General features: G+C 37.3%; 1 protein-coding gene across 3 annotated transcripts in view; it reads left to right on the forward strand.

The window, feature by feature from the left end:
* The window catches only part of ZNF385B (zinc finger protein 385B), a gene marked incomplete at its 5' end in the record, with an annotated part of 302,804 nt that overhangs the window by 245,682 nt on the left and 29,605 nt on the right, over positions 1–27,517 (forward strand). For all 3 annotated transcript variants that reach the window (XM_080798477.1, XM_080798479.1, XM_080798478.1), the window contains one exon: positions 27,196–27,358. In XM_080798477.1, the coding sequence (XP_080654603.1) occupies positions 27,196–27,358 (163 nt within the window). The remainder of the gene's footprint in view (positions 1–27,195; positions 27,359–27,517) is intronic.

Raw genomic sequence — 27,517 nt, forward strand, 5'->3', positions numbered from 1 at the left:
CAATTTATATTTTCCCAGAACATGGAAATGCAGGGAAACTTTTAAAAATTATTTTAACTGGCCAGCATAACCATCATGCTAAAAAATAAAAATAATAATAATAACAAGAAAAGAGTACAAATCATTTTAAATGTAGGAGTAAGGTAACATGAAATTAAAATAAATAATATTAGAATGTTTGTAATACTCAATTACCAAGTAAAGCCAACGGCCAATGCAAATCTGAATCTGGAGCTATATATTATGTGTTATTTCCTGAGCTACTCCACCTAGAAGCCATCTTCCAAAGAACATGTTCCAGGATTCATGCTTTTTTGCAAATACTAAAATAATGAATACTCTTGTTTGTACATACCAGTAAATGTTTTGCTAATTCTGTATAGGAAACATAATAAAAATTATAGCCACTGGAAAAGAGTGTTTTTATCATGTTTAACATGATTTGTAAAAGTATATTTAATGCAATTTCCATCAAAAATCCAATAAATTTTTTTGGCACTCAATAAAATCTTTCTCAACTCCCTATTCAAGAATTAAAGTGTTTCCTTAAAAATTGAGAACTATATGGTATCAATTCATTAGAAGTCTCAACATTGTCAGCTGTCCCCAGATTCATCTACAGACCCTGTACAATCCCAGTCAAAATCCCAGAGAGCATTTTTGTGGAAAATGCCAAGCTTCTTCTTAAATTACATAGAAAAGAAAAACCCGAGACTAGACCAAGCTTTTAAAAAAAAAAAATTTTCCAGACTTCACTCCTTGATTTCAATAATTACCTTAAAACCTACAATAATCAAGACTGTAATATTGGTGGAAGGATAGGTAGTTACGTTGATCAGTGGAACAGAATAGAGTCCAGAAATTGCCCCAAAGCTGTATGATCAGTTGATCTTTAACAAAGTTGCAGTGACAATTAAGTGGAGAAAGGCTAATCTTTGTAACAAATAGTGTAATTGGATAACCACATGGAAATTTAGAAAAAGAACCTTGAAGGCCATTTCAGACAAAATTCCAAAATTAATTCAAATGAATTATATATGTAACCATGAACTGAAAAGTAAAAAACATCAAGAATAAAACATAGGAGGAAATCCACGTGAACTTGAATTAGGCAAAAGATTTCTTAGGAAACTAAAAGTGTGAACTATAGGGGCACCTGGGTGGCTCAGTCTGTTAAGCATCTGACTCTTGATTTTAGCTCAGGTCATGTTCCAGAGTTGTGGGATTGAGACCCACATTGGGCTCCAGCACAACATGAAGTCTGCCTATCCTTTCCCCCAACCCCATCAAATAAATAAATAAATAAATGTATAAGCTCTAAAAATACTGATATATTAGACATCATCAAAATTAAAAGCTTCTCTTTAAATGACAGTGTTACACTCTTAAGAAAATAAAAAGTGCTTGCTTCGGCAGCATGTATACTAAAATTGGAACGATACAGAGAAGATTAGCATGGTGCCTGCACAAGGATGACACTCAAATTCATGAAGCATTCCATATTTTTGATGGAACATTATTATGCTAAGTGAAATAAGTAAATCAGAGAAAGATAATTGCTATATGATCTCACTGATACTAAGAATTTGATAAACAAGACAGAGGATCATAGGGGAAGGGAGGGAAAAATGAAACAAGATGAAACCAGAGAGGGCGACAAACCATAAGAGACTCTCAATCTCAGGAAACAAACTAAGGGTTGCTGGAGTGGAGAGTTGGTGAGGAGATGGGGTGGCTGGGTGATGAACCCTGGGGAGAGCATATGCTATGGTGAGAACTGTGAATTGTGTAAGACTGATGAATCATAGACCAGTATCCCCAAAACAAGTAATACATTATATGTTAATTTTTAAAAACTTGCACCTCAAAAAAAGGAAAAGAAAAGTTATAGACTGAGAGAAAATAATATAAAACATGTCATTTAAATATTTAAATAAGTTGCAACTCAATAATTAATAAGAAATGGGCAAATGATTTGAACAAGCACTTTACCAAAGAAGAAAAATGAATGGCAAGTAAGTATGCAAAATAGTGTTCAATATCATTAGCCATTAAAGAAGTGCAGACCACAATTACATACCTCTCTACCTATTAATATGATGAAAATTAAACAAATTGGTAAGTGGCAAGTGGCAAGGATGGGGGCAACTGAACTCTAATTCATTGTTGGTAGAAATACAAAATGGTGCAGGGACTTTGGAAAATAGTTTAATAGTTATTTATAAGAAATTTTTAGGAAGTTATAGATAAATTTTCCATACAACCCAGCAATCCAACTTTTAGGGTTTTATCTAAGAGAAATGAAAACTTACGTTCATACATACGTGTCACTTATAGTAGCTTGATGCATAATTGCCTCAAACTGGAATTGAGCCAAATGTCTATCAACTGATGAATGGATCAACAAATAAAAGTATAGTCATACAATGGAATACTGCTTAGCAATAAAAGAAATAATATACTGATAACATCCTACAGAGTGGGAGAATCTCAAAGGCAGTATGCTAAATGAAACCAGTTGAACACAAAGACAATGTACTGTACGGTTGCGCTTATATAACTTTTGGCAAATGACAAAACTATGGGAAAAGAAATCAGATCATTAGTTAACAGGGATGGAGCAAGGCAAGGTTAGGGAATCGACTACAAAGGGTATAAGGGGTATGAGGGAGCTTTTCCAAGTGATGAAAATATTCTGTATCTCCATTTTTGTGGTGGTTACACAACTGTTTTTGTTTTTCAAATCTCATACAACTAAGTACCTAAAAAGGAATTTTACTGTATATAAAGTATACCTCAGTAACCCTGACTTGAAAAAAAAAATCAGCATTGTAGGAGCCATGAAATATTTTGTAAGTAGACTAATTAATGATAGGGACATAAATACTAACTGTATTGAGCCACAATATTACTACTCAATTTAAGGTATAATAATTAAAGAATTTTTGTAAGGAAAGACAGAATAATAAATCCTAAAATAGATCCAAGTATGTTTAATAATTTTGCATAGTCATTATCCAAATTTCTACAGTCACATCACAGGTCTTCTACTCTATATTTTGTATGAGTCCATACGCTGAGAGGCCATGCAGTATAGAACCCTGGGTTAAGAGTCCTTGAGGTGATTTAAATCCTAATTTTGAATTTGATAAATCACTTCACCACCATGGGCCTCAGTTTCCTCTTGTGTCACAACCTAAAATAGACTATGTAATTTTGAGAGGACCATTCCAGCTCTATGATTAAAAATCATTTCCATGGCTTTTCTGTTGGAAGATAGGGTATACAGCAATTGCCCTGCTGGGTATTTACCCCAGAGATACAAATGCAGTAATCCAAAGGGACACTTGCACCCCAGTGTTTATAGCAGCAATGTCCACAATAGCCAAACTATGGAAAGGGCCCAGATGCCCATTGACAAATGAATGGATAAAGAAGATGTGTGTGTATTTATATATATATGTATGCACACACACAGCGGAATACTACTCAGCCATCAAAAAAATGAAATCCTGCCATTCACAACAATGTGGATGGAACTAGAGGCCATTATGCTAAGCGAAAAAAGTCCGTCAGAGAAAGATAATTATCATATGATCTCACTCATATGTGCGATTAAAGAAACAAAACAGGATCATAGGGGAAGAGAGGAAAAAAAATAAGACAAAATCAGAGAGGGAGACAAACCGTAACAGACTCTTAATCATAGGAGACAAACTGAGAGTTGCTGGAGTCAGGGGAATGGGGTAACTGGAGGATGGACATTAAGGAGGGCGTGTGAGGTAATGAGCACTGGGTGTTGCATAAGACTGATGAATCACTGATCTCTACCTCAAACTACTAAACATTATATGTTAATTGAATTTAAATTTAAAAACTTATAAATAAGTAAATAAAGGACAGGGTATAAATACCTTCACCTTACAGGTGGAACAATTAAGACCCAAAAAGAATGACTAAGAGTTTTGTTTTTCATTGTTGTCATGGGTTGGGTTATGGGGGGGCGGCTGCCTTCTTTCTGTGCCCCAGAATTGCTCTGGGAGTAGGTTCAGCTTTGACTTGAGTTTTGTTTGATGTCAGTGATTTTCTTTGTATTTACTAATAGGGTCATGAGAAATGTACACAGGTGAGCATGTGACCACCAGCTTCCTTGTTGCCGTTCAAAAGTTCTGTCGACGGGGCGCCTGGGTGGCTCAGTGGGTTAAAGCCTCTGCTTTCGGCTCAGGTCATGATCTCAGGGTCCTGGGATCGAGCCCCGCATCGGGCTCTCTGCTTAGCGGGAAGCCTGCTTTCCCCCTCTCTCTCTGTCCGTCTCTCTGCCTACTTGTGATCTCTCTGTCAAATAAATAAAATCTTAAAAAAAAAAAAAAAAAAGTTCTGTCGATAATGGAGAAAAATTAAATTTCTGAGTCATGCTTAGACTCTGGGCAGTAAAGCTAAAAAGTCTGGGTGGCAAATTCACAAGTGTGACATATACATGTTCTCAGTGTTTAGTAATGGTGCTATAATCTGCATAACTGAGCTCTGAAACTGAGCATTTTTTATTTGGGGGAGAGTTTATTATTTTATAATTACCCTATTTACATTTTAATGTAAGAATTAAGAAGATGCTCATCCTTATTTTCTTTAATAACATTTCTAAATCAGCCTGAGACTGCATTGGCTTCACTCTTCAGTGTAGAAAATATGTTTATTGAAAAATCTGGAAGGCAGATTTGCACAGTAAACAGACTGCATTCCGCAGTTCTCCATTAGCCATGTAAAATGTACCAGGACTGGCTTCATGCATTAAAATTCAATGTGACCTAGTTTAAGTGTCCCGTAGCCCCCTTTGTCCAGCTTTTATCATCTCAGTAGAACTCCACTGTTGGAAAGCAAAAGGCTACGGCTTTATTTACACGATATACTGTTATGCAAATGAGCAAGCATTAATCACAAACATTTCCCAAATGAACCTTTACAAATTAACACCATTAACTTTGCCAGGGGCAGGCACTACAGTCCAGGAATAATACGTCTTCCCAACTGAGTCCCAGACATTTGCACAAATTTGTGCAGCACCCAAATACCTAGTTTCTTCTTGGCCACCTTCTTTTCCCTAACACGGCTTAAGCTCAGCACCAAGTGAGGCTGTCCCAAACCTGAATGCCCCTTTCTTCTCCAACAAGTGAGGGCACTCCAACTATAGTGGAGTCACAAACTGATAAGCTTAAATCTGAATCTATACCCTTTTGCTGGGAAATTCATTTCTAGAGTTAAGCCTTGCCAGGGAAATAGGTCTCTATCCTCTATGCTGTTCTGTGCTTGGCTTTAAAAAAGACTCTCAAAATTATTGGGCTTTCCATTTTCACGCGAAAAGACTAGAAACAAGAGCTAATGTAGACTTTTAAAATATTTTTTGAGGCTAATGTTTCTCTTTTTGGCTAGGTCGAAAGTTGGCAGATCCCAGATATTTTCTGATTTGCATATTAATTTCAATTCTTTGGACAATAATAGCCAAGGATAAAGGAAACTGATCCTTAAACAGATTTTACACAAAATCAGGGCAACTTGATTTAAAAATAGAGATGATCTCCTTTTATTATTATTGTCTCAGAACACAGTTAATCATAAATACCCTTAATATACTACTGGGTCCTTTATGCTTCATAGGCAAATCGAAACATGAGCATAATGATCTTTTTAATCAAGTTTTATGTACTCTAATTTAGGAATTGACCCTGAAATTTTGATACTCAGCATTAATACGACAATTGATTAAGCATGAGATGTAGTGTCCCTAATTGCTGACCCCACAGGCTTTCATTAGTCATTTGGTGCGAACCCATTTGATGTTTCAAATTTAGAGTATTACCTTTGAAGAGCACTATAAACTTTGAATCACTTGTAGTTCGCGTTTATTTTATCTTACATTGTGGTTTCTCTAGGCTTCTAATTCTGTTGGATTGTTCTTTGTCTTTGTTTCAGTTTTTGGACTTTGGTTATCCAAATAGCTCTACCCCGCATTTTGGCCCACCGTTCTTTTTGCTATGTTCTATTTCCTCATGCCTCACGGCCTAAACAAATGACCTCATGCCATCTCATCGATTTCAGTCAGACTATGTACAAATGGACAGGAAATTAAGGGTTTGCTTAGAAGTTAAAATGTCAGGTTGACCAACCATTTGAGTGGACATTTGGGTGACTCTCCTATTCCTGACTGAAAATCTGTCTGAAATTTCAGGACGTGCAGTCATTCGGGGATCCCCTCAATTCTCCCAGAACTGTACTCTGCGTGTGACCAGTGCGCCGGCTGGGCCTTCACTCAGCCTCCGCATCCTTGTCTTCTTAGCAATTTTCCTGTGAATAAGGTTATTTAAGTAAGCCCTCCTGGTTCTTTCGATCTCTCTCTCTCTCTCTTTTTTATTTTAATCTTATGCCCACTTCCTGATTTCTTCAGCAGTTCAGAGTGCAATACAAACTCTCTGTCTTGCATAAACAGACGGTCCCCATATGCCATCTGTCCCTTCGGAGGCTTTTGCGCCGTTTCTGCTAGAAACCCCGGAGTCCTCGGTCAGCCAGCAGAGATTTCAGCAGTCCTGAGATTAGGGAGAGAGCCACAACCCGGGGCCCGCATAAACGCCCCTTCCCTGTGCTCTTGGCTGACCCTCCATCCCCTTTGGCCACCAGGCCTAACTCCACCTCTCTGCCAGCTGCCGTGGGCTAGCATGTCCCTGCAGCAGCTGCCCTGCCTTCCCGGGGAAGGGCTGAGCGGCCCGGCAAACAGGAACCCGGTGGCCTCTGCATTCGACGATGTCCCTTGCAGCAAAAGCAGAAGAGGCACGTGAACCGCAAGGGCAGCTACTCTCTTTTTCTGAAGGATCAAGCCTAGGAGTCGCCATGTTAGTCCTCCAGGGGATGCCACATTTTGCTATTGGCTGCCTGGTGCTCGCCTTTAACTCTAGTAATTCTGTCCACGAGTTTTCATTGTTTCCCTTTGCCTGTCAAAACTTGTTCTCTTCTACTAAACAACTGCATTCCTCCTTCCTGTGTTCTCCGTCTTCTTTTACCACTCTTCCAACTCTTCTCTTCCTCCCCTTCTTCCTCTTTCTCGGGCACAGAAGTACAACAAATACACCGTTTTCCCCCCATGGTCCTGGGACATGCAGAACGGCTTCATGAAGCCTGAGTTTTATAACTGGATTTGTTGCTTTAAATCCAAAGGTCCTTCACTTGAAAAAATTCTCTAGAAAGTAAAAACAAAACAAAACAAACATGTTGAGCATATTATTTGAAACTCTAACCAGCAGGCTATATTAAAAAAATCGGTTTGTCCTGTATTTCCTGAATTCTCAGACATTGCATTTTGTAGTGCATTACCCCAACTGATATCTCAAGGAAAGCTTTGAACATTCTTATTTCAATATTTGACCTTCCCTACATCACCACGGTCCCATACATCCAACAACTATCTACCTGTATTGATTCTACAGATCAACTGTTAACCGTGCCCTCCTCCCATGTACGTAGACAACCATTGCCTGCCACCCATACACATCTGCTCTATTTCTCTTGAAGCCTGCCAGATAGGGACGCCTGGGAGCCTCAACTGGTTAAGCACCTGCCTTCAGCTCAGGTCCTGATCCCAGGGTCCTGGGATAGAGTCCACATCCGGCTTCTTGCTCAGCAGGGAGCCTGTTTCTCCCTTTGCCTGCCAGTCCCCCTGCTTGTGCTCTCTCTCTCACTCTCTTTCTGACAAATAAATAAACAAAATCTTTAAAAAAAAAAAAACCCTCCAGATAGCAGTTTTCTTAGTCTATTCGTTTATTGTATTTATATATAAATACAATATATATAATGATATCTATACTTTATATGTGTATATATATCTTTATATTATGTATAATTTTATATATATATATAGATTGATATGTAATTTGTTGAGTTTTTGTTTTAAAGAATTGATGCTGATAAAACATGAGGGGCAGAGTTTTAAAAGTACTGGTGCCTCGGTGGCTAGGTTTTGCCTGTGTTAGTATTGTCCTCCCATTCAGAAATGAAATAAGCCATTGGAGTTGGTCTTCACTGAGAAGTGAGTTTAGGATGAAGGGGTTTGGAGAAAACCATACATAACCTGAATTCTGCAGCCGATGAGTAAATAAAGAGATGCCAAGGGATGATAATCTTATTGCTGGTTTGGGACCCAAAAAGCTAGTTGCAGGGCTTACAACTATCTGCTATTAAGCAGTACAAATTATTAGATAAATGAATAAATTTATAAGTTTGAAAAACCAACTGATTCTATCAAGAAAAAGTCAGAAGATAGAAGGAATCAATAGCATCAAATGGAAATCTAGAAAATGATAGCCTGCTTTTGTCAAACATTTTACACATTTTTCCCATAAATAAGACTATTTATATTGATTCTTAGGTGTGGAGGGTAGCGAAGCAGATAGGAGGTAATTAAAAGCATAAATCTCAGGAGCTTAGGAAGGTAATTCTCTGCTTTGCAGACAGAACTGACAAAATGATGAACATTTTTTGCTTCAACTTGACAGAAATATAGCGAGGTTCTAGGGAAAAAGAACATGCCGAGCTCAAAGTTGTCTTCAATAACTCTGTTTAACAAAGCTCTTAACAAAGTGTGGTCAGCTTTTTTGAAGCATATAGTAGTTACTTATTAAATTTTTTTTTTAAAAACTTGCCTCCAAAGTAGGTGGATGATATTACAAAAATGCCACAGTCTTTCCCAGCACACCCTGCATTTGGATAATTTTAAATTCATCACTGAAGGAAAAACTAGGATAAAAATGAAGTTTCTTTAAAAGATGAGCATTAGGGGTGCCTGGCTGGCTTCGTCAGTTAAGTGTCCAACTCTTGATTTTGGCTCAGGTCATGATCTCAGGGTCCTGGGATCGAGCCCCATGTTAGGAGAGTTTGTTTGTACCTCTCCTCGCCCCAACTTGGGTGTCCTCTCTCTCTCTCAAACAAATAAGTAAAACATTTTTTTTTAAAGGTGAGCATTATGACTTAAAAAGACTCATCAGATCCTATATTTAACTAATGAGGAAATTATGCAACACAAATAATTCAGTATCTTCTGACTTTTCTTAAAATACATTGAGGCCTCACATGATATGCTACTTTAGGTAATCATACATTTTCAGTAATATTCAAAGTTAGGATGATCAGCCAATATGATGCTGTGAAGAATAATAGCAAGTATGAATGTTACAAGGAAAGTACCAAAAACCACACCCACGTATCAGAATACATTTTCAACAGAAACCATTCGGTATCTACAATTCACTGTCAATACTACAAGCTTTGGTACGTTTCCATTAATAGAGGTTTGCTGAGCAAGTTTTTTTTTAAAGAACTTTATACATTTTAAAGATTTTGTTTGAGAGGGGGAGGAGAGAGAGAGAGAGCGTGCATGAGTGAGTAGGGGTGGGGGGTGGAGAGAAACCAACCAGACTGCGCTGAGCAGGGAGCCTGACAAGGGGCTTGATCCCAGGACCTGAGTTCATGACCTGAGCCGAAACCAAGAGCTGGAAGCTCAAGCAGCATAACCACCCAGGCTCCCCTGCTGAGCAAATATTAATAACACCTTTTAAAAACACCGTGGGACTTCTTTCTTCCTGTGTGAAATCCCTGTGTTAGTAATTCTTGTAGGCAAGAGTAAGTTGCCTGCAAGAATTGTAAGTTCTTCAGTGAAAAACTTACTTAACATATAGTTAGAAATCAGGCAGAATTTTGAGGCTGAACACCTATAGGTTTCCGAAATAACTAGCTGCTGGTTTAAAGTTCATATTTAGGCTTTGTGTAGGACATGTTTGCTTTCCCATAGCTTGTCTTATATTCTGTATGCCTGTATGGGCAACTGGCTATAATTTTCACAACCTTAAAACAAGGAAAAAGTATCACTTATGTAAGACAAAAACAAAACAAAAAGCTGGATGCAACAAGATGTAAATCTGTCTATCCAGTGCTTTCAAGTTAATGCAATTCAAAACATCCTGCAAAGGGGAAAACTTTTAGCTACTTTCATATCTCAAGCAGAAATTTGAATAAAATGTGATGACATTTTCTCAAGAGGCCAGAGAACTTCAGATACGGTGGGTCAGCATAAAGATCATTTTGGGGGGAAAAACCTGAATTTTATGATACATGGCTCAGATTGAGGGTGGGAGAAAATAGCATCTGAGGAAGCATTGCTTTAGCCAATTACTAAAAATTTCAAGGTAGGAATCTTCGTTGGAAAAAATAATGTTGCTGGTTAATGTGACTTCTTCAAGGAAGTAAAGAAGCAGTGAACTTAGCCTGAGACAGAAGAGTGTCAAAATAGTTCCTGCCCAGAAAGGTGGATTCAAGAAACAGAGGACAGTTTCTCTATCCTCATAGACCCAATTATCTTGCTAGGGAAACAAAACAAATACACTTAGAAACACCGCTAAACTGTATAATGTTAACTGTAGAGTAGTGTACATCTAGACGAGGAGTCAGCACAGGGGCTGGAATAATCAGAAAGCTAGCATGTATGGATGCCTGTTTCTCTGCCGGGCTCTGTAGTAGATGCTCTCCACATACATTATCTCTGTATTTGCACAGAGGTTCGTGGACGAGATGAAACCATGAAAAGCTTGAGAGAGAGGAGCCTGGGTGGCTCAGTTGGTTAAGCATCTGCCTTTGGCTCAAGTCATGATCTCAGGGTCTTGGGATCCAATGCCATATGAAACCTCCCCGCCCCCGTGTTGGGCTCTCTGCTCAATGTCTGCTTCTCCCTCTGCCTCTGCCCCTCCCCGGCTTGTGCGCTTGCTCATTCACGCGCGCGCTCTCTCTCTCTCTCAAATAAATAAAATCTTTAAAAAAAAAAAAAAAGGTTGAGAAATGGTCAGGATGAGGGAAGAGAATTGAAGAATTATAAAATACTAGAACTAAAACAGATGGGGCTTCTCAAGGAGGCAATCTATGTATAGGCCACAGGGGGTCCATGAACCCTCCAAAATTATGCAAAATGTTGCCTATCTGCATACCTGAAACCAGGATTATTTAACATGATGATTAAAGTGATTGAATCTTTCATTCTTGCAGAGTGAATGATCCACAGCTTCCTTTGGCAAAATGTTCCAGGATTTAATGATTTTTAGTGGCTAGCATTTCATCTAACCTAAATCTTGAAAGAAAGAATAGGAAGGAAAGGAAGAAGAGAGAAAGGAAAAGGAATAGAAAGAAAAGGGAAAGGGAAGAGGAGGGGAGGACAAAGGAGGGGAGGGGAGGACAAGGAAAAGAAAAAAGAAAAGGAAAGGAAAGGAAAAGGAAGGGGAGGGGAGGGGAGGGAAGGCAAAGGAAGGGAAAAGAAGCGAGACCTTGGTCTTTTTTTCTCTCTCTCTCTCTTCAGCTCTGTCTTCTAGGGCACATGGAGAGAAAATGTTGTATTCACTAATTCTGAGAACTCCCAAGAATAAGCCACTCTATTAAGGTTATGACTTTTGGGAGCAGAGAATATTATTTGACTCTTACTATTTGTGTTTCCTTCAGATAGAAGTGTATTTTAACTCTTAAGAATAAGACCATGTTACTTTACCGAACACTTCTAACACCAGAAGCAGATAATTTTAACGTTGCCTCTATAAAACAGTCCCTTTCAGAAAAAAATATTTATTTACATGACTAGTAATAAAAGCCAAGTGCTCCGGGGTGGCTCAGTGGGTGAAGTGTCGGCTCAGGTCATGATATCAAGGTCCTGGGATGGAGCCCAGCATCACTGGGCTCCCTGCTCTGCGGGGAGTCTGCTTCTCCCTCTCCCTCTGCCCCTCCCCCCCTTGCTCATGTTCTCTCTTTCTCTCTCACTCACTCTCTTTCTCTTTCCCTCAAATAAATAAAACATTTAGAAATAATAATAATAAAATTTAAGAAATAAATAAAAGCCAGCAAAAAACTCAGAGACTTCTTAAAGTTTTAATATACTACTAGACCACTTAATATTATAGTATAAAAAGGGAAAAAAGTTAAGGATTGATTCTTCTTACTTATATTAATATATTTTTAAATGAGAAAAAACTTAAACCAACATATTATTCTGTCACAGTAATGAATAATATTATAGTAATAAATAAATGAATTATAATAAAATCAAAATTACACAAAAGATATAATTTACATATGTAGTGAATTATACCACTGATAGTTTATGTTCTTCTTCATTGCTTAGTTTTAAAACACATAACTTTAAAAGAAGCATAAATTTCAATTTTAAAGATAGGCGTTAATAAAATCAATAAGCTAAATTCATATTTATATGAATATAATATAAGCTAAAATTCATATTTACCAAACAAGAATAATGCACCTCACAATAGTTACTGTCTCACTCCTAAATTTTAAACACAAAAATTCTAAGCAGTCATGTAAAATGAGAGAATTGAAATATGTTAAGCTCTATTTCTTCATCTTTACAATCACTGTGCTAGCCTTGTTTATTTCAGATCAGCTAGTGAAATGCCAGGATACGAGCTGCACAGTTTTTACAAACTTGAACTACATCTGAAATGAACTTAAATGATTTTTAACCATTAAGAAATTAATTTCCAAATAATAGGTTAGCAGAGTCCTTGTGCCTTGGAAGTTCAATTCTGTAACTGCAAGTTCTCTACATTAACTTCCATGTAGTTAATTAAAAGAGAAGTGACAAAAACGTGCTGATTTTGTTTGCATATATATTATTAAAATTCATCTGTAACTGCAGCAATTGTTTAGAATGTAGACGAACAGATTTTATTTTCAGGAAGATTATTTTAAAACTATGTCTAGAATTGCCAGCATGTATTGATATTTAATCAGAAGGAGGAGGTCTTCATTTGATTACGGCCACTCTTGATAACCTACATCTTCACTGTATTAGTCACTTAGTCTGAGAGTTTTATTATTACTTTTAAATTATTTACAGACTGGACAACCCCTTATTTCCTGGATCTGAGGTAGGCAGCCTCACTCGCTGTGTACCAGTGACATTTGTTATTCAATTTATAGGAATTCTAGTTCTGCTTTAAATGCATGTTACATTCAACATGCAAGATGTGTAGTGCAGACTTAAAATCAGCAAGTAGTTTTCTTTTTATCCTTGATCCTGCCCACTGAGTGTCCTTTGATATGTAGCTTTCATTATTTCTGACCTATGAGCTTGAGGTGATTACCTGGTTTTTGCTCTGGGAAGAAATATCACAGTGTATTATTCGAGAGACGCCTATGGAATCCTTTAGGCAATGACTTATTTGTTTATGTCATGACTTTTTATTGACTTCTTTAAATATCATTCATGAGGAATGGAAAAGGATTCGCTAATTGGGCTGGTTGTTACAGTTTTGTAATTTAAATTGTTTAAGGCAACAAAATGTCCTATATGCACTTTTAAACTAAAAATACCAACAATCTCTTTTTATGATTTAATTTATACATTTACACAGATGGTCATAGAAGGGGGTATTCATTAACATCTGTAAATGCTGAGAAAATGATGAATATCTATATTTATAAAATGCCAGAGTAGAATTACTAAGTGTGCAGATGTAGATAAAGAACACAAAATTTGAATATCTGAAAGACATTCTCTTCAAGCTAGTTTTCTAAAGATCTAAACACTGAGTAATTGTATTTTGCATAAATTTCCATTTTTATAGATGTAATAAATTCTTATTAATTTGGACTACATTAATTAGGAATTTGTGATAATTCAGGTATAAGCTGAATTGTACTTTTGTTTGGTCCAAATTCGTTCTTCAAAGATAATGCAAATGAGTGTTGCAAAAGCGATTGAAGCATAGATTTAGAACACCTATGGAACCAATTTTTTCAGGCTTACTTAAGCACTTTAAGGGCACTGATTAAGATATAAACAATGATATCATTTAAAATAATCTTTTATATTTTAACAAATTACCTAAGAATCTCTAGTAGCTAATAGTTACCAACTAACAGCATTTCTTCAAAAATGTTCTACATTTCAACTTTTTTTTTACCATTTCATTATGCCCTTTACCGAAATTAGTCTGCTTTATTGAGTTTTTTCTGAAATTATGACCATTTAGTAATACCTAATACTATTCTCTTTCTTAAAGCAAATGAATGTATTTGTGACTTGATTAACATTTTTCTGAAAGTCTCTCTCTTTTTTTTTTGGAGGGAGATACAGTGTGAGATTGGTTGTGGGGTGTGAATGAGCCAGCCGAGGGGGGGCAAAAGGAGGGTACAGAAGGAAAGAATCCCAAGCAGACTCCATGCTGAACATGGAGCCTGAGGCAGTGCTTGATTCCAAGACCCTGAGATCATGACCTGAGCTGAAATCAAGAGTCAGACACCTAAGCAACTGAGGCACCCAGGCGCACCTCTCTGAAACTCTTTTGAGTCAAGTGTTTTAACTTAGATAATATCCACATTTTATGTTTCCAGCCAAAGAGACATTGCTTTGAGGGATGTTTATCCAATTTGTCTACACTGATCGAGTTAACTGAATGATCAATAAATCACTGATTCTGTGTTCTGACCTGAGGCTATCTTGATAGGCAAGGGAGGAAACCACTGTATTTAAGAATTATTTTACCAATAACTGAGTGATTAGTGTATTATGAAGTTTCTCATTCCACATTGAGACTGATCAAGAAGCCAGACCCCCGAAATCATACCAGCTGGTGACCCCCTCTTCAATCCAATGCTTTGAATCACAGGCGGCCATCAGTCAGCAAATCTGGAGGAAATATGAGGTACTCATTTCACTTTGGCGCCTTTTTACACCAAACTCTTCACTCTCTTAGTCACCTAGAATTCTTAAAATTCAGGTTTCTAACTGGTTATGCACATTTCTAGTCTAGTTCTTACCACTTGCCCCTTTGCTCGTCAGGCTGCAGCCGCAATGGATTCTCTTTATTTCTGTAAATCTACCAAGCTGCTTCTGCCCCTCCCACTTTGGTCTAGTCTATACTCCTCCTTCAGGTGTCACCTGAAGCTTTTCTAGACTCCCTGGTCTAAACTAGCCCCATTCCCAGGAATAATTTTATAGCACCCACTTATTTTTCTTTATTAAATGTATCACAGTTGGTAAAGAGGTTTTTATTTATGTGACTATTTGTTTAATAACTGTTTCTAGCGCACACACACATACACACAATTGTTGACTCCAGAAGGACAGGGAGTGGGTGTGTTTTGTGTATTGCTGTCTCCCTGGTGCCTAGCATGGAGTGTGTGTATATATTTCTTGAATTAATAAGTGGTCCTAAAGGGGATTTTTTTGTCTTTGACTTATGACACCCAAGGATTGGTTGAAAATTACTGAATCCATTCTCTACAATAAAAACTATACCTTACATTACCTTAAAGGACACAACCCCAGAACTGGGTTTGCCTCTAGATTTTCCTAAGGTAATGAAGGTCATCTTTACCAGAGTGACAAAGGGAGAAAGTCTATTCTGTTTTGGATCTTCTCCTGTGAAGGGTTTTTCCGGGTTTGCTTCAAAGATGTACTGGTTAAGAGTCTAATCTTTTAATCCTGGGTTTGAATCCAGGGTCTTTCATTCCTGGCAATGTAATATTGGACAATTACTTAACTTTTCAGAGTCTCTTGGTCTAATAATACCTGCCTCACATGGCTTTGTGAGGATTAAATGAGGTGTTGTCTGTAAAGTACTCAACACAGTGTCTGGTACACAGCAAACAATACAGGTTCACTATTTGTCACTATTTTTTTTTAAGATTTTATTTATTTATTTATTTGTCAGAGAGAGAGAGAGAGAGAACACAAGCAGTCAGAGTGGCAGGCAGAGGCAGAGAGAGAAGCAGGCTCCCTGATGAGCAAGGAGCCCAATGTGGGACTCGATCCCAGGACCCTGGGATCATGACCTGAGCCGAAGGCAGAGGCTTAACCCACTGAGCCACCCAGGCATCCCTATTTGTCACTATTTTTATTATTGACTTCAGAGTAGCTTTTGTAACTGCAAACATGTTGTGTTTGCAATCTTCAGGCTGATGTGTTCTGTCTATGGCTCTGCAGTCCTCAGTTCTTTGAAGTGGTGGGTGAAGCACTATGATTTCCTTGGGACAGTAGCTATAAATAGATCCTTTATTTCACACAAACATGGCCACCACCTTTCTGAGCAACATTATCAGATATTCTTCCAGAACACAAAGACCTCAGATTACACTATTTTCCAGTCATTTTTTGAGGTTATTGTGAAATTATAGAAAAGTATTTTAATATTTAAGATGTGGTCATACTTCAGTAAGACTGTAGTTTGTCTTTGATAGTTGTGTGTGTGTATTTTTATTTTTCCTTCGTTCTTTTAATTATCTTTCCTTTTTACTTCCCTTCACTTCTATGTTTTATTACTTTCTTGTGTATCCAGCTTTTCTGGTGCCTTTTCTGTACCTGGTGCAGACTTCTCTTCCTCATATTATCTATTAAATGGAGCTGCTTCTTAAGCTTCTTTCCTCAGATAGGTTTCTTCCTCTCTATTCTTAATTCCATGGGAATCTCATCCGTCCCCAGAGAGTTGCATCTATCATCTTACCATGTGGTTCTCAAATGGGGGCTCTCTAAGCCCCAGCCTCTCTGCTCAACTACCACTTGCATTTCCAGTTCTTTGTTGGGCCTCAGCACTTGCCTGCATTAGAAACCTAAATAGAAGATGCCCAAACTGAGTTTTCATTTTCCTTTGCACATTTCCCCATCCCACCATAACTTCATTTTTTTGTTGTTTTTAATCACTTCAACATTTTCCCAGTCATTTGGGCCTGAAACTTTTAGAGTGAACTCTAAGTACTTTTCTTCTTCAACCTTTAATTCTTTGCAAAATAATAAAGATTCTTTCTTCATTCATTCTTTCATTCATTCATTCATTCATTCATTCATCTGTCAATGTAAACAGTATCTATGAAATACCTAACGTGTCTCAGGCAGTGTGCTGAGTACAAGGGATGCAATGAAGAACAAAAATCTTGTAAGTACAAGCCTAATAAAGGTGTCTAGTTGGGGAAGATGTGTATTAATCAAATTATAAAAATTAATTATTTATTTTTAGTTGTGAGATGTGCTATGAAGAAAGGAATTTAAAGAGTTGGATATGGCCTGGTCTGGGGCATCATGGAAGGCTTCCTAGGGAAGAAATGTTTGGGCTGGCTTCTGTAGGAAAAATGGGAAATAATTAGGAAAAGAGAAAAGGGGTAGTATTTTAGGCATGTGCAAAAGGATGGAACCATAATTATTTTCCACCCACACTCCATTTCAGTTCCTCAGAGAATGACAGAGCTGCTACCAAATGAAACTCAAGGTAGGTAACAAGTAGGCCATGTAGGTCTTGCATATGATTATTTTAGATTTTAAACCACAAATAGTGAAAAGGGTATTGAGGATCTTAGGCAGAGGAATGACATGATCAGATTTGCATTTTGAAAATATCACTCTGGCTGGCTGCCATGTAGAGAACAGATTGCAAGAGAGCAAGAGGGGCTTTTGAGTGAATCACTTGTCTAGTATCACAGGAGTTTGGTTTTGAACTTATGTGTAAAGTGCTTTGAGTTATCCAAGTGAATAGTCTAGTTCTGGAGCTCAGAAGAGAGATGTAGACTGGAGAGGTAGAAACCAGGAAATTATTGCTGTAGAGGTGGTTAGGGAATAAGACTGATCTCTTGTTTGGAAGGTTTTGTGTGAGAAGACAAGAAGGCCTACAACTGAGCTTTGGAATATATCAACATTCAGTGACTAGGCGGGGCGGGGTGGGGGGGACATGCTGCGAATGCTTCTGAAAGGAAAATGGGGGAAATGCTGACTTAGGAAAGAGCCAGGGAAAGAATACCTTCCAAAGAAGAGGCAAGGGGTTAGCAGGGTCAGGTATACGCTATTGCTCAGGCAAGATGAGGAATGGAAGATGTTCTTGGTTTTAGCTTGTAGGGCACCAGTGTCTTGGCGATATCTGTTTCAGGGAATTAAAACGGACCGGATTCAAGTAGAGAAAATGAAGATGTGCACACAATTTAACAAATTAGTCTGTGAGAGGGAGCGGAGTGATAGGGTGAAAAGTTAGGGGTGAATGTGGGTTGAAAGATGATTCATTTGGGTTGGGGAGATTAGAGCTTGTTTAGACCTTGATCATAAGGATTTATTTGGGAGAGGAGGATTGAATATAAATGTTAAAAAGAAAAGGGATCATAGACTTGGGGAAAGCAAAAAGGAACAGCATCTCTGAATTGAGAGATGTACCTTAATAGGAGGAATAGGAATATATTTCTATAAAAAGCTCTGGCTTTGGGTGTATAGTGCTCCTGAAATTTGAAATCTGTGTATTTAAGAACACTATTACTCCCTGTCTTGCTTTCTAGGTCTTACTCTCCTGTCTTTTCTCTCCTTCTAGCAGGTCTTTGCTGCTATCAGATTTGACTTTGAACCCTTATTATCTCTTGCCTTAATGACTGAAACAGCCTCCTTTTAAACTCACCCTGTACACGTACACACGTACACACGTAGCTTGTCCTCCACACAAGAACCAGAGTAATCTTTTCACAAACAGAAGTCAAACAAGGTTACTTGTCTGTTCAAAACACTGTAGGAATTTTCCAGCTCCTCAGATTAAAGTCAAAATCTTACATGGCCATTTGCTGTTCACTGGACCTGAAATGCTTTTCTACCATCTATCTACCTGCTTAACTCCCTCACTTCATTTAGGTCTCTCTACAAATGTTCCCTCAGTACAGAAACATCTCAATACCTAAAATGGCACCCCATCCCATCAGAGTCTACTTGTCTTAACTTTCTGGATTGTTTCTGTAGCATGCCCTAACATATTCATAAATGTATCGCTTATCACTTAATCACTTAACTGTATCTATATATATTTATATTTTATTAGCCATCTCCCATGATAGAATGTAAGTTTTACTAGACCTGCATCCCACAACACTTAAAATTATGCTTGAAACATAATAGGTTTTCAATATGCATTTGTTGAATGAAAGACTGAATGAACACTCCGCTTTAAATTCTGCTTTTAGAAGATTTTCCCTGCTCTGTCCCATTTATATTATATTCAATTCAAAAACTTTTATTGAGTCCATACTATACAATAGGTACTTCAGAAGACTCAGAAATGAGTAAGACAGAGTCCACCTTAATGATTTTCATACATTATATGAACAACCAGTATTGTGATTATTACTGGTGAATAGAACTTTTAGACAACATTACACAGAATCAGAAACTAGAAGTCCACTTGGCTGATTATACTGAAATATTTTTATATGTATGGGTAAATCAAAGTCAAAGGCATTTTTATTTTAGTTTTATCTCCAGGAGACCAATTTCACATTTGTTAGAAGGTTGACCAGATTAACCTGCAATGAAAATTTCTAGTTTAATCTGGTACTTTAGAGTACAGACAACCTTAATATGACTCAGGTTGGCTAAGTGACTGCTAAATATGTATAGTTTCATTATTTTTTCTTAGTTTTATCTCTGTACTTTGAAAGGATATGGTATTAATCTTTACATTTACATATTCTCTTAATTTTGAATTACAAAATGTCGCTCAGTTTTAAGAATTGGTTTAAGGCTTTGGGGTATGAGTTTTAACAAACCATTCTGTAAAAGATTTTCAAATGAGTAATGATACATAAATAATATATTAAATGTACATAAGATATTGCTAAAGCCGTTCTTCAACCAATTTTCTGATCATTGAACTTTCAGAGTTACTGTGCCACTTTTGTCTACTTTAGGGATATTATATATCAAATATAAAGAGACATAATGCAAATTCTAATTTTAGATTTATTTTGTATCATTTATGTAAATTTCCTTAATATGGAAATGGAAGAAAATGTAATACCTTCTAGACTGATTAAAAATTAATGTGTGGAAGCCTGGGAGCCTAATTTAAAAGACCATCAGAAGACTTGAATTAGTTAGCTGGAGAGTCACAGCTTTGGTGCGTAGATTTAAATTATATTGCATTACTCATCACTGAGTACCAAAAATCGTTCTTATAAAGCACATAATGGCAATCTATTTCCCCACTGAAAGATAGCAGCACTCTCACACATGTTAGATACTTAGAATGTAAGTGGAAAATCACTATAAACTCTGAGATACCCTTCTTTATATTTCAAGCTAGCTGAGAATTATTAACTAAAATTTCCCAGTTTAATATAAAATGTGAAAATAATTAGGGAGAGGTAGACAATTTCCACTTGGAATACTTTGGGGAAGATCATAAAATAAATGAGTTAAGAATATTAAGTAATTATTACCAAATCCTTAATGTTTGGTAGTATATTATATAAAAATAAAAGACAGTATCCATGTGTTTCATAAAAATTCTAAGATTTAAAAGTTCTAACACATTAGGTCCCCATATGCATAATTCTTTGAAAAAATTAGATATTTTTATAAATTATAAGTGTTCTCATTATTTCATACTCAAGATCATGTTAGTGTACAGAACACTACTTTCCCATTTTCAGCGTAATAACTTGGAGAATCTGGTTTATAAATGCATTCTGTGTAGAGTTCATGATTTGCTCCCCTTAGGATTTGGGAGAGACATTAAGGGCATATTTCTCCAGGGTTTATTTAAACTTCTCTTATCTCAACTGAAATCTAGAACAAATACTAAGAGTTTACACATACATTTATCATTAAATTGACTCAGATATTAACCCTCGACCCAGAAGACAAAGTAAATATACCCTTCAAAATTGTAATATGAAATGGAGAAGTAAGCAGTCTTATTTTCTTAGGGTAAGCATTTCAGATACTTTCTGTGGAATTTCTAACTAAAGTGTGATGATGGTGAAGAAATCATGGCATTAAATAAATCTCATTTCTTATCCATTATTTATGTTGGAAAAATTCTCATAAACCTCCTTCCTGGGGCGCCTGGGTGGCTTAGTCGTTAAGCATCTGCCTTCGACTCAGGTCATGATCCCAGGGTCCTGGGATCAAGCCGGCATTGGGCTCCCTGCTCCGCAGGAAGCCTGCTTCTCCCTCTCCCACTCCCCCTCTCTGTCTCTCCCTCTGCTTGTATTCCCTCTCTCATTGTCTCTCCCTCTGTCAAATAAATAAAATCTTTTAAAAAACAAACAAATAAAGAAAAACCTCCTTCCCTTAGATTGCTGGAGGGAAAAATCTTTTTAAAAATACAATCTCTGTAATTTGTAATACTCATGAATAGAATTTGGAAATTAATATTCTGGGACAAACTTTACCTTGACACATATATATGGTTGAGTTGTTTTTTAACTATGGACTTATTTGAAAAAAAGGAGAGAACAGGAGGAGGGAGCAGAATTCAATGAAATGACATGATTTGGTTTCATCTAAAAGGATTTGGGGTCAGATCACAGCTGACATAGTCAAGCTCAAATAACTAACTGTCCCTTTAATGCCCTGCTGTACTCAATCCTAAACTAGAAACATAGGGTCTCATTGGATATTGAGGGAAAGAATCTTAGATTGCTGGGAATCTTCCAAAATTAATAATCTACCTTCACCTAATTGAGATATAAAACTCACTGGGAAAATGATGCAAAAATTTTACTCAGTGGCTACTCTGCAAGGACAATTTTATTAAAAAAAAAAACTTTTTCTTTAAAAAAAGCCACTTTTGCTGTATTCCAGATGATTTTAAACTCAGACGATAGTGTTTTTCTAATTTATTGTATAAATTCTGTCATAGTTCTTAGGTCCATTTATAGCTTCTCCATGTTTCAATGTGTAAAGTAATTCCACCAATGAATCATGCACCAGAAAAGAAACACTAGCATCGAGACTTTAGCTGCATTTGAAAAATTAACTTGATAACTTGAAGCCCACTCAGGATTTTGGCATTTTAAGAAATGAGTTAATTTGCCTACATGAGAATGTTTTGATAATGTGAACAAATATATATGTAATGCTTGTGTATTCAAATAGTGACATTTTAAAGCAGCAGCAGCAGCCAAAGAACTCCACTTCTGTCTAATGATATTGGATAGAATGTAAATTAGACCCAAAGAGAATTAGCAGTCTAGTGTGCACATCATTTCTTCCTAGACAGCCACTACTTTTCTCTTTAGTCATCTAGAAATATTTGGAGCTGATGGGGTTTTCTACATATGTAGAAATGTAAAGCCATTAAATGTGAAAGTCCATGGCCGGAACCCAGGCTCACAGGAATTCAGAGATCACATTTGCTCACTCCCAGAGTTCTGCAACGCGAAAAACTCTGGACAGGCTCCAGCAACCTGGAGTGTTGCACTTAACTATAAACTAGAAATTAGCAAAAACATCATGTCCTTCTATGCTAAAGTCTCATATCGGTTATAATTTTTGTCTAGACTTTGTTTTCAACAGATCTCAATAGATTGAGGATTGAATGAAATGAATATCAAAACTGGTAGTATGTCGTTACTGATACTGTAGGCCTTACAACGGCAAATATCAGCAGAAAGACTTACCAGCCATCTCTGGATTCAGTAAGCTGTGTTCTTGCATCTTGTGTCTTATGTTTCATATGCTATAGCTCTGTCTCTGAGTGTGTGATTTTGTCAATGCAGCAAGTATATGCGAACAGCATTTTCATAGTTAGTAATAGTCTGTGTTAAAGCAAAAATTCAAATAATTATTTAGCTAATACTCAGTAGTCTTTAGTTTGATCCTTAATATGTTTAACTGTAATATTTTTAAGTGTCATGCTTTTATCTCAAACAATTATTAAAGCTTCAATAGAAATAATTTAGTTCTTATAATACAGGATTATAGTTTGGAGCAGAGGATAAAATCTGTGATGTAAAAGCCACAGCCCACTTTATAACCATTTTCTCTATAAAATGCCTACAAAAAGAACATTTGTTTTTCTAATTGTAGAACACTTTTACACATTTTCTCTTTTACAGGGGATAATAATTTTCAGGGTAGCACAATGCAGCAGCCTTTCCTTCTTGTTCCTTATTATCTGTCTGTGTTCTAGTGATGCTGAGAAGCCGACATACCCCAGGAATACAGCATAGTTCACAGGACTTCACTACCCTAGCACATGCTGTTCCCTCTGCCTGAAATACCTCCCTCTCCCCCTTCTGCCACTTTAGAACAGTGCCCCCAAGAGCCGGCCCCAACTGTGATGCCTCTTTTTCCTGAAGCTTCCATCATCACCTCCAATCCGAAGGGATTTACCTCTCGTAACTTCTATCCTTCCTTGTTACTCTTTACATCCCATTTTATAATTCCACTCTTTGGTCTGAGTTGAGGCTATTTGCATGCATGATTTTTCCTTGCAACCATTCTTGTGAGTAGAGGTCTTTGTTTTTAATTTTTCTGGATGTCTAGCACATGGCAGGTATTAAATAATTCTTTGTGCAATAATAATAACGTTTTCCCCTTGTTAGTGTAGCCTGTGTTCATTTGACGTCTTTTTTATTTGACATTTTAGTTTATAGAGTTTCTCTGAAAATTAACTGACCTCTGTTATTTCCCATATAACACCACTTAACATCCTGAAATCTAAGGTCTCAGAAAAATAGACACCAGTAGTTCCAATGATGAACTTTCTTTAATGAGGGGAAGAGTTCTAATTACCTTTTTAAATGCAACAAGATGGGTTCTACTGGTAAATAAATGGTTGAGGGCTTTCTCTAGTAATATTGCTCTTCCCCACTTTGTAAGTTTGCGTTTTTCTTTCTAAAAAGGTGAACACAGTTTCAAGTTGTGTTTCTGGGGTGCCTGGGTGGTTCAGTGGGTTAAAGCCTCTGCCTTCGGCTCAGGTCATGATCTCAGGGTGCTGGGATGGATGGAGCTCCACACCATGCTCTCTGCTCAGCACGGAGCCTGCTTCCCCACCCCCACCCCCTCTCTACCTGCCTCTCTGCCTACTTGTGATCTCTGTCTGTCAAATAAAATAAATAAATAAATCTTTAAAAAAAATAAAGTTGTGTTTCAAGATCCTAGACATGTCTCTGAAGTCCAAGTTAGAAACAAGGTAAAAATCAGAAATGGGAGCACAGTGAATTTTAGATATTTTTAGTGTTATGTTTTTATTTTTAAACCAATACATCATCTCATTCTTTTTCGTTTTTGTTTGGACCACTGGGGTCCTGAGAGATGGAGAGGATTTGGGAAAGCAAAAGACTATAGTAACAAACATGGAGATAAACAAATGAGAAAATTCTGGGATGTCATTTTCTGTCAAATCTCTTCCTCTACCAGAAGATGGTCTGGTTGCTACTGGGGTGACATGTGAGAGAAGAGCATAGATCCTGAGGTATTCTTGTGTGGAGGTCAATATGGCGGTTTAGGCAACTCTCTAATTCTGACAATTCTTGGCAAGAGGTTTCTTTGCCCATTGCCAGTTAGGGGCACAGCAGTACTTTTGGCAGAGAAGCAGAAAGCAGGCCAGTAGAGCTAGACAAATATGTGCCTGCCATTCAGTCACTGAGGTGTAAAGCAAGTCAATTTGGTCAACCAGGTCTCTCAGAAGTGACACAAGAGCTGTTGTTGATTGGGCTTGATTTGTGTTCCCTAGTTCATGGGTTTTCTGGCTCTTGTCCTTGTTTCTTTCACTCCTCAACTAAGAAGAGTCCTAGATAATGAAGTCAGGTTAATCGTGTTACTATTAACAGTGTCTCAGTTTCACTTGAAGATTTGCCCAGGATTTGGAAGCTGTTGACACTGCCCCAGATACAGCACTGAGGAGAGCAAAGTGCTACTACCAAGAATACCACATGGCAATTGGAAAGATGCCAAATGTGAATGAGTGGTGCCTGCCACTATCTTTATTCCATGAGTCCTTCCCAAATAACATTGAGTAGAAGCTAAGCTCCCTTGCTGCACTTCTCTCCATGCCCCAGAACTCAAAAGGAAAGTGGATCGTGGCTCTGGAGAGTTCTTTCCATCTTGGCATCTAGCAAGGTGTCACTTAGCTGGATCTTTATCTCAAGTGCTAATTGATGCTGTTAACTTTCTGCAGTGATGCCAGGAAATTGTAATGAGGAAATGACACTCTGCTTATCTTGTGCTAGGAGGTTTTATTTAGAGAACCATATGTTTACTTAGCTGGAGGGCACTAAAGTAACATTGCATATTCCGTATACTTGGAAAGATGAGTTATTAGGTATCCTGATATCATGTAGAAATTGTTATATACCTAAACGACGGGACTTACTTAGCTCTTCAGGAAGGAGCAGGCCTAATGTACTATGTGAGTATATTTTCCATGAAGTAGATTTTTCCTACTCATAGAAGCTTCTGTTAAGACATAATCTTCACTGAGTCATTAAAAGCAGTGTGGCTTCCCAGTGTGTAATTTTTTCCTTTTTTTAAAAAGTTTTTCCTTTTATTACAATTATAACGTTAGCTCAGAGTGAATATGTGTATGTAAATGTGTGGGCATACAGTTAAATAGGAGTGTTCATGTAAGCATTTCAGATGGACAAAGTGGCTTCTACACCTACCTCTGTGACTTTCGATATGTTATTTAACTTCTCCGTGCCTAGTTTTCTTTCTGTAAAATGCTAATTAATAATAGTACCTACCACACAGAATATTATGAGGATTAAGTGAGCTAATACACATAATACATTTAGAACTGTGCTTGGCAGAGCCTCAATAATACTAGTCACTATTATTATCTCTTCATGTTATCAATTTTTAAATTTTTATTTGTATATTTTCTTAATTTGTATCCAATAATCCATATTAGCTGCATTTAAGCATTCTTGGTAACTAATAAGTAAATAAGTTATGTTCCACTTTTCTCCTTCCTTGGTATCATTATTTTTTCCAACCTGGCAGAGAACAGTATGAGAAGTCCTTGAGCCAACCAACTAAGAGCAATTATAAGTCAATGATGATCTACAATGAAATTTATGAAAAGATGTTGAGGAAGTTAGGTCCTGTGTGCCATCAATATAAGGCTATTGACCTCGGGTGATCAGTGTTCTGTGCTAAGGAAATCACGTACATACCGTTAGTTGAAATATAGAATTAAAACTTGGCTTGTTCTGTCCATTGTCACTTCTACCCACTGACTTACACATGTGCTCACTCACACACACGCACACACATACACATACACACACCCTGTATTCTGCTTGTTGAGGAAAGTGATGAAAGTATTAATATAATCATCTTTAAGTACATACAAGTGTATAAGGAAAATTGACATTAAAAAAAGTTATTATTTTAAAAATTCTGTAATGAAAACTCACTTTATGATAAGTTTATCACCCATTTCACCTTTATAACTAAGCTAATAGGTCGTATAATCTATGTCTTAATTTGGTTTTTTATTTTTGTCAAATGCATGTTTTTATTTTCAGGGTCTACTCAAAACGAAATTGAAGCAAATATACTTAGATTCTATTGTTAATATGTGTATTCGTGCTAGATGCCCAAAATACAAAATCCTATTTTAGACAGAGAGAAGATTTCCAAATACCAATAAATTGGTTAAATGTTTTCTTGTTTTGCTGTAATTTGTTTTTGTCTTTTAAAGGTTTTTAGTAGTCACTTGTCTTGATCTCTTTTCTTCCTTTTTATCTGGTATTGAAATCACAGTTCCACCTATGCTTTGAGTACAAGTGAATGGGACACTAACTGCTTTGACTTCAGACTCCCTTCTGAGATTAGAAACAAGGACTGTCCCTCCTTTGCAACTTAAATTATCCATTCTTGGAACTGGGATCTTCCGAAGCACATGGAGACGACTCTAAAATGTAGCTCCGTTTCCACTCACCAGCAGCTTGCTGTTACATCAGTTGAGCTCTGAGACAGCAGAGCCTAGAAGAAAGTAGATACAGGCAAACCGGCTTTTCCCTGAAGGGAAACAAAATGGAGTATTTGTAGAAGGACACTGGTAGCAGCTTGCTGCCAGCTCAGTGTTTGAAGAGGAACCCCAACGGGCAGTGGTGGGAGGGCACCAATGACAAGGGTCACCTTCATCAGAGTGTGCCCTAGCCCTGTTGTCCACTCATAATAATGTCTGGGTTTTAAAGACACAGGTCCTCTGTGCCGTGCAGAGGCTTCAATACACAAAACCCCCTTAGGAACTGGTCTACCACTTCCTTAAATGCCAAAAACCTAGTTGAGGGCTGAGTTGTAAATGTCCGTGGTGCCTATGATTGAATGTATATTTTCCTGCATGATCATCCATTGTGGTGTTTGTAAGTAGCAAAAAAATGAGCCTGATTTGTTCTCCTTTGTAGAGCCAGGCCGAGGCCCACTACAAAGGAAGTAAACATGCCAAGAAGGTCAAAGCACTAGAGGCAACGAAAAATAAGCCCAAAATGGTTTCTTCCAAGGACAGCGCAAAGGCTAATCCCAGCTGCTCCATCACTCCAATCACAGGCAACAGCTCTGACAAATCAGGTCAATGACACTTTTTGTTCTTTACATTCTTTGTGTTTCTCCGGGTCCCCTGCCCCAACCTGTTCTCCTCTCCTCAGCTGTTGCATGTTAATCTCCATGATTTGTTTTTATAATATTAATATGTTTCCTTCACAGGAAAGGTTATGTGTTTGCACGGAA

Source organism: Martes martes (assembly GCF_963455335.1).
Source record: "Martes martes genome assembly, chromosome: 3".
Lineage (NCBI taxonomy): Eukaryota > Metazoa > Chordata > Mammalia > Carnivora > Mustelidae > Martes > Martes martes.